The 8,718-nt window shown below is 36.2% G+C and overlaps 1 protein-coding gene and 2 long non-coding RNA genes across 5 annotated transcripts; 2 read left to right on the top strand and 1 right to left on the bottom strand.

Annotated features, from left to right (window-relative positions):
• The first annotated feature begins 2,469 nt into the window (after positions 1–2,469).
• On the top strand, positions 2,470–3,087 carry LOC127078927 (uncharacterized). The gene has a single exon (XM_051019342.1). The coding sequence runs from the start codon at positions 2,470–2,472 to the stop codon at positions 3,085–3,087; it is 618 nt and encodes a 205-aa protein (XP_050875299.1).
• A 1,709-nt stretch (positions 3,088–4,796) lies between these two features.
• LOC127087810 (uncharacterized) lies at positions 4,797–6,943 on the bottom strand. 3 transcript variants are annotated; one of them, XR_007790045.1, is made up of 4 exons: positions 6,745–6,943; positions 5,541–5,636; positions 5,289–5,440; positions 4,797–5,153 (listed from the first exon to the last, which is right to left on the bottom strand). It is a non-coding gene; the product is annotated as an uncharacterized LOC127087810 (long non-coding RNA). The 3 variants fall into 3 exon arrangements; XR_007790046.1 differs by having other exon boundaries at positions 5,541–5,574; positions 6,745–6,929; XR_007790044.1 differs by having other exon boundaries at positions 5,541–5,560; positions 6,745–6,929.
• Positions 6,236–7,477, top strand: LOC127087812 (uncharacterized). The gene is made up of 2 exons (XR_007790047.1): positions 6,236–6,793; positions 6,928–7,477. It is a non-coding gene; the product is annotated as an uncharacterized LOC127087812 (long non-coding RNA).
• Positions 7,478–8,718: the final 1,241 nt, after the last annotated feature.

Raw genomic sequence — 8,718 nt, 5'->3', positions numbered from 1 at the left:
AATTTAAGCTAGCTTGGTGAAATAACTAAACATAATGGATTTATTCATGTCCATATTTGAAATAATAAACATTAAAGTATACACACATGGACACCGACTATAAAGTAAAAATAGAAGAAAATAGGAACCTGAATAATAAAACTGCAATATAATAATCAACTGCTTAGAAAGGAGACTTGAATCTGATACAGAGAAATTTGAAATAAATTGTAGAAAATCTATGACGGCAAGATTAAAAAAGCTGGTTCACAATGACAAACTGATTGTTCCAAACTTAGAACTAAAATTTGTAATAACCACTCAACGTGAACAATTATCACTTTTACACGATAAAATTTCTGACTAATACAAAGCTTGGATAGTTTTTATGAGTCTTATAAGGTCTACTTCTTAAAGATGACGAATTTTCTAGACTGAGGGACCATGACGGGCGTCATGACCATGACAGACCATCCGTTAGGTAGGTGATGGTCGTCTTCTTCATGATGTGTCGTCCAGCTTAGTAAAAACTCCTCCATTTCATTGCCTTTTCATAACAATTTCCCTCCAGATAGGTGGCGAGCGTCATGACAGTCAAGATGATCGTCATGATAGCAAAAACCATGTTTTTTCTCTCAGTTTTCGTCATTTTTTATCATTTTATTGTACGAAAGCTTCGAACCACTAAGTACCTGAAACATACACACTACCAATATAAAGCTACAAAAAGACATAAAAATGACACTAGAACACATGTAAATCGAGTCAAAGTACACTATTTTTCCGAGTCATAAAACGCCACATGTACCCATGTGTAGTCACATATATATTTGTTGATTGCATAAGAAGGTTGTAGTTTATTCTCTTATCTGGTGTACATATTCCTTGCTCAACGATGATATTATACATGATTTTGTTATGCATACTTCTGAACAAGTTGTTGTACAATCTCCAAATTATCTTTGTTTTTATTTACTAAATATTTTAAATTGTTTTCAAGTTTTAAGTTTTTATGTATTTTGAATATGGTCCACTCTATCAATTATAAATATATTGATTCACAATTATTATCTATCCATCTATTATACTTTCGAACTAATAATCATCATCACGCGATGAACGGATCTTTGACTAGTTAGTATATAAAATATATTACGAGTTACAAAGTAATGAAAATATATAATAAAGTATACAAAGATGTATTAAAAATGACACCAAATACCCTATATAGTCATCAAGAACCTACGTGACTATTGTACTAATTGCAAATGTACCGAACATTTTTGTGGAAATTTGCAAGATACTCAAAGCTTTTGAGAACTAAGAGAAAGTTGAGGTTCCTAAGAAAAGATTTGGTCCTACACCAAAGAAATTATTTATGCAAAAATAGAATTATAGGAAAGATGCCGAGGTGGTTGGTTTTGAGGCAAGTAAGGCCTATAAGAATATCTGCCACTATGGAAAGGATTGTGTGAGTGAAGAAACTATGACTCAATCAAGTTTGACATTGATCAATAGAACTTGGATGTTCTTAGTAATAACTTAACTATGTGGCATCTATTTCTCTATTGTAGATGAACAAAGTTTAGAAAATCTATATATGATTTTAGATGCCACTCAACTCCCTAATCAAGTAGAGTATGATAGAATGGATAATGAGACATGAGAGGTCAATGATCTTTGGTAATGTAAACAATATGTTGACCATGCTACTCTTTAGTGAAGACGTTTATAATGTTTTCTTTGCACTGCATAAAGACAGTGCTCATGATTCTAGTGGCTTTGTAACTCTTCCATTATTTTCAATCAATTGCTAGGGTTTAACATTGCAACTCTTCCATTATTTTCAATCAATTGCTAACATGGTTAAGTCAAAACTCTCAGCTTGGAATGCTTATCTTCTCTCTCTTGCTGGAAGAGTGCACTTGGTCAGAAGTGTGGTTCAAAGTATGCTTCTTCAAAACTTTAACATCTATTCTTCTCTAAATAAAAGTATTTGTTATTCTCACTTTTAAATAGTTAATACTCATTTTCCCTAATTAAAAAACTATTATAAAAAAACACATATTCCCTCTGTGTCATTATTTGAAGACACCATATTCCTTCGTCAATCTTCTTGCCATTCACTCGGACCATAGTTCTATACTTCTTTGTTGTGACCCTGTCAAACGCAGTAGCAGAAAGTTTTGGTTTAGGTTCGAAAACGTTGGGTTGAAGGAAGAAGGTATTGAGGATATTGTGCAACAATGATGGATACATGGCGAAACTCATGATGTAGTTCGTCGTATAGCTGCATATTCGAAAGAATTGGAGAATTGGAATAAGGTTCTGAATAGGAAGCAGAACGAGGAATTAGCTGTGCATAAGGAGACAATTGAAAACTTCTGAGGCAATCATGACATGGCTGCAGCTATGCGTTTTCTGGAGGCTCAAAGAGAATATAATAAGTTGGTAATTAAAGAAGACACCTATTGGAAACAGTGAGCGAAAATGCACTGGCTGCGAGCTGGGGATCTTAACACTAAATTCTTCCACCTCTCAGCCACAGTAAGGAGAAGCTATCAGAAAATTGACATGATCAAGAATGGAGACGAGGAAGAGATTAGACACCAAGAGGGAATGTGCGAGATTGTGAAGAACTACTTTAAAAATCTCTTTACTGTGAGATTGTTGAGACCGGTTTCGAAGGAAGAGTTACATGAGGCAATACCGGAAATGCACCCCGACAAGTCTCCAGGTCCAGAAGATTTTAATCCGACATTTTACCAAAAATTATGGGGTACATGCATTGATGATATATTTGAGGCGGTCAAGCATTGGTTGGATATGGGTTCCTTTCCACCGGCACTTAGCGAAACGAATATCTGTTTGATTCCTAAGTGTATTAAACCTCGTAATAGGAATGATTTGCGGCCTATTTTGTTATGCAATATGGTCTATAAATTGTTTTCTAAGATGATGGCGAATAGGAGGAGAAAGTGCTTGTCGAAGTGTGTGTCGAAGGAACAATCGACGTTTGTGGAAGGTCGATTCATTATTGATAATGCTATGATTGCAATTGAGGTCATTCATGCTCTTAAGAGAAAGACTCAAGGAAATGTTGCATAGTTGGCCCTCAAATTTGACATTAGTAAGGTGTATGATAGAGTTGATTGGGGTTTCCTGAGAGAAATGCTTAAAAAGATGGATTTTTGCGGATAAGTCGATCCACTGGGTGATGATGTGTGTTACGTTAGTGAATTATTTTGTTCTAGTTAATTCGGATAATGTTAGACCTATTAAACCAGAAAGAGGATTGGTGCGGGGGACTCACTATCCCTTACCTGTTTATTCTTATATCAAAAGGTCTTTCAACCCTAATCAAAGGGGAAGTGACTAGTAACGACATTTATGGGATCCAGATATGTAGAGGGGCACCTAGTGTGTCCCACCTGCTCTTTGTTGATGGTTGTTTTTTGTTTTGCAGGTCCAATTTATCTGAGGTGCGCCATCTTATGCAGTTACTTAATACTTATATTGATGCTTCAGGCCAGGAAATTAATATGACAAAATCATAAGTGTTCTTTAGCCGCAACTTGAGTAAGCCTGCTCAAGAGGATCTTACTCGTATCACGGGTGTTCGTCCTGTTTTGGGCACAAGGACGCACTTGGGATTACCGTCTATGATTTGAAGGAGTATAAAAGTTACGCTTGCATTTATTAAGGATCATATCTGGAAGAAAATAAACTCATAGAGAGGTAAATCTTTATCCAAGGTAGAGAAATAAGTGATGATTAAGTCAGTCTTGCAATCTATGTCGGCCTACATTATGAGTATTTTCATAATACCTGAAGAGGTAGTAAAAGATATTGAGAAAATGCTTAATTCGTTCTTATGGGGTGGAGGTAATAATAATAAAAATAGTAAGGGGATCCGGTGGATGACTGTCGTACCCCAAAATTCACCTTACCCTTCACAATGATCATATAGGTCACTAAACCTAATCATTTTCATATCATCATAAGCATTCATTTCATCTACATAACCATGGTTCAACACAAGAAGACATGTGACTTGGATTCATGGCTTTGTGATTTCACCTAGTAGAAACTAGGGTTTCTCAGCAACTTGGGGTGGCCCCAAATCAAACCCTAACTTGGAGATGGCCCTTGATGCTTGGGTATTGTGCCCATAATTGGTGTGTCAACTGTGGCTTCTTGAGGAAGAAAAACCCTAGTTGGGGGATCCCTACTTGATCAAGATGTCCCTAAACCATAATCATATCCCATGCCATCATGTAGGTTCATAACCCTGATTTTATCCTTCATGCCATTGTGATTTGGTTCTATAGCTTGGCTAAGTTTCACCCAACCTCTTATGCATAGTTCATGCATGTGTATCCTCTTGCTATTGATCCCATATGCCTCATACTCCCACATGTGCATCTTATGATTGTGTCCTTTGGTTTTGGCCTAAGTACATGTTGTGCTAGTTCATCTGGTCTCTTCAAGTACATGGTTCATACTTTGCTTGGTTTCATTTGGTCAATGTTATTCAAGTCCACTCCATGCCATTGTCATTGCCATTGGTGCTTGGTCCATGAACGCCTGATTAGGTCCTAATTCATTGTGCCTCTTGGTCCTTGCCAAGATCTTTGTTTCCTACTTGTCATTGGTCAGTCAAGTTATGGTTATGTCCTTTGAGTCATGCTAATGATTCAGTCATTTCAAGTGTCAATTCATTTCAAGTCTTGATGTTATCCGAGTTGCAAACCATATTCATTGATTCACCAAGTTCATCATTGCATCCATTCATCATTTAGTTCATATCAAATCCATTTAGTTCAAAGGTCAAGTTTACATAAAATTCAATGGGTACATTTCAATTCAAGGCATGGCCATAATCATCAAATTCATTCATTTCAATCTCAATTCACTCAAGCATTGGAAAGTTTACAAGAAAATGGAAGTTTGACCACATGTTGACTTTGGTCAACTGCTGACTTTTTGGTCAACTTTGACCAAAGTCAACCCAAGCCCTAAAAATCCCAATGTCAATTCTAATCATCCTCTTAATCTTGAATTGTGATCCTTGGTCTTGAAGTTTCACCTTGTGCACCATGACTATCCAAAACTTAACCTTTGGTGGCATGTAATCTTTGCCCACCCCATGTGCCTAACCATGAGCAAGGGACCTAGTGGAAAACAATGGGATCATTCACAACATAAAGCAAGTCATAATGTGGAAACTACCATGTACAATCCAACATTTACATGAATAAGTCAAGGCATTATGGAATTTCCTTGCAAAGCTGTCAACAAACACTTACCGCATCAGTCAAGAACTAGCAGTTAAGCATAAAGCTAAAGGGCCAAGCCACTATACTGCAATCAGTATGCATTTCAGAAGTACTTGCAACACAATATGACCCTGTAAAGTCACATGAAACCAAGGTCTGCACAATATCATCATGTTGTAAACCTGTGCAACCAAATTCAGAACAATGCGAATAAGCCAAGACGGTGCAAAACAGTCTAGCCATATCAACATTTATAGACATCATGCAGCCATAAACATGTACCTGCAAACTGACTCCCAGGGCTGCAAGACAAGACCTCATCCATCCCACAAAATACATCAAGCAATGGCAATCAATTCAAGTCATCACAAGCTGGTTCTAATAAGGCATAACAACAAAATTGCAGCAGAAAAATCCAAACCACAAGCCATTGCATCGATTCACAACAACAATCATGGATAAAACTTGTGCATCATACACAAACCTTGCAGACCATGCTAAGCAACATAAACATAAACCATGGCATGCAATGATTAACATTCACTAACTCCATGTTGTTTCAAACTACAACTTAACAAGCTATGATAACATAACAAAATAGCATTGATATAACAAGTGAATCACTAATAAAGTTAGCTAACAACAATCATTCAGAATTTAAACTAACCTAAACAATGCTAATTGACTACTCACAACCATCCTTAGCAAGTCCTGACTAATGATCATCAATTCTCAATTACTAATAATGCATTCATATTTCACTAGCATGCTGAAATTGCAATTCAATTTTGTGTCGTTGCATTTTGTCCTGAGCATTACAACACATTCATTTGATTAAACAAAAGTTCAACTAGTTAAGAAGCTAATCTTGACAAAAATCACTATAGCATAGCTGTTTCAACTTCCAAATTAATCATAACAGTCCGAGCATAATTAGCAACCAAGTTTCTCATACATGACATGTCACACAACGAGAACAAACCATTTCCAACTACTCTTTTTTTGCTAACCAAAAGCAAAACAGGTCGAGACCTAGTAGGAGTGTAAACCGAACCAATAACATATACTAACCAATTTGATGCAATTCAGTTCAAATATCCAAAGCTAAATGGAAAATCAGTTGCAAATGAATTAAAGGGAATAAATCATGTGCACAGCTAAATGCCACGTGACCTAATTCCATATTATAGCTCAAATTTCATTTCCAGAAATTCACTTAATTTCCAGCTGGATAAATCATGATCTAACAACTCAGATTCAATTCCCTAAACTACCCCCTTGGATTGCTCTATAAATGAGGCAATCATTGCCAATCATTAGGGAGGAAGGATGGCTTTCTAACACATTCTGGGCACACTCACAAAACTCAATATCTCCATTCTAAGTAAGAGCAAGAAATTAAAGAAGAAGTGGAAGAACAAGGCATTGGACAGAAGAAGAATACGAAGAAGGAATAAAGTGGAATTAGAAGAGCATTGGAGCATACCTGAGAATCTCATTACTGTTGCCGCCACCTCCATCGTCGTCTCCGACAGGTATTTTATTCAAACCTTTGTTCCCACTTTGATCTGGTTATCATGATGTAGTGTCAGGTTAGGAGATCCAAGCCCTAACCTGTTAACCTTTAATCTCCATCACTGAACATTTAATTTCTGGAAAATCAACTTAGGGTTCTTACACAATTGGATGCAATTCGATTAGTAGGTTTAGACTTGATTTATTTGGATAAGGGATTCGGGTCCACGAGGTGGAGACGATTGTTTTGGTTTCTGATGGTTCATGTTTGGAGCTTCGCCGCCGTCGATGATGAGCTCTGGCACGACGGAGGCTGACTCTCCGGTCACGGCAAGTGGATGGAATGTTTGAACTATGATGGAGATGATTTGGCACGTGGTGGAAGAGATTGGATCTCCTTTGGTAAGCAGATTGGGCTAAGGCTCATGTGATTGCTTGCTTGCACCATGCAAGAGTCCACTACACCCTCATTCTGTGAGGACCAAGGCCAATGGGCCTTGGATTGGGTTTCAGCGCCCATTTCCTCTTTCCACCACCAATTTCAGTGATATACCCCTTTTTTTTTTTCAATTATTTTGTTTATTTTCTTATTTTCATTCAACATTTTGGATTATATTTTCGTCTGTTATTCTGTCATGTGCTTTTAATAATTGCTTCGTCATATTGCACTACATGAGTTTAATATCATTTTATTTTGTTTGCAATTTTATTTTTATTTTTGAACATTTGTTTTGTGGTTTAGTTTGTAGTCTCATTTCTATGTGCAAGCTTGATGAGTCTTGATCTCTAACCATTTAACCATTAACTTTCTCTTCTTTTGACTTTGTTTTGATATCTTTATTTATACATCTTCCATACTTCAAATCATTGATAGATGGACATTTTGGTTAATTTAATCTTCATTGATTCAAACTTATTGATAAATGATCATTGGATCATTTTCGATACTTTGAATCATTGATAGGTTGTCCCTTGATACGCCATATTTTGAGTCATTTGATTTGTGGACAGATAATCTCAAGTAATCGGTTCCATTTTAAATTGACTCCTAACATCTAACTTCTAACATTTATATTACGCTCCTAACATTTACATTACGCACCTAATTTCTAACATTTAAATTCTTGCAATTTATTTCTTTACTTTATTTACTATAATTCTCATTCTTCATCACCATTCTTCACCATTATTGATTTATTTTGTTATTCAATCTAAAATGAACAAAAACATGATAAAATGGAAAAGACTAAAAAGACTTAATTTGAGGACTGTTGAATTATGGACTTGATGTTTGACCTTAGCATTAGACATTGAGTATTATGGACAATATGGACCTAATCTTGGAGACTTAGAGGACTTGTTAGTACCCTTGCATTTGGACTTGGACTTTTGTGATTGAACTATGCAACTTGGAGTTTCGGAGGACTTGTAATCTTTTATTGCAAGAATGGAGAGCATTCATGGCATTGCCTTAGAGATACATGCTTTGTAGTTCCATTATCCAATTATTAACTTAGGACATAATGCACACACAAGGCTTTCTCTTATGCTACCTTAAAATGGGACCCTTTATTTCTTGCACAAATACCTTGTATTTTTCATGTATCTCTCTCCCCATTTTTATGTACTTTTTACTTGCTTTCCTTTGTCTTGTTGTTGCTTGTTAGCCAACCTTAGGATTTAGGATCGTCACTATTTCATAAATAATAAACAAACCCTTGATCCAACGTCAAGCGGTATTTTCTCAAATCAAATTCAAAATATAATACGATACGATTAGAATTGTATGTCACGAGCCTTAAGTGGTAGAGAAGGGATGAGAATGGAGCTTTCCTGCACTCGTTCTGAGTATTTTGAACACAAGATGTTTGGCTTGGTAGTTCGAGATAATCACTTTTACCCATAGTCTTTAGTGCAATCTGAAGTCAAGAACAATATCTTTTCA

The sequence above is a fragment of the Lathyrus oleraceus genome, chromosome 5 (genome assembly GCF_024323335.1).
Source record: "Lathyrus oleraceus cultivar Zhongwan6 chromosome 5, CAAS_Psat_ZW6_1.0, whole genome shotgun sequence".
In the NCBI taxonomy this organism is placed as follows: Eukaryota; Viridiplantae; Streptophyta; class Magnoliopsida; order Fabales; family Fabaceae; genus Lathyrus; species Lathyrus oleraceus.
Note: the sequence above shows the minus strand (reverse complement) of the source record. Positions and strands in the feature narration are given on the sequence as shown.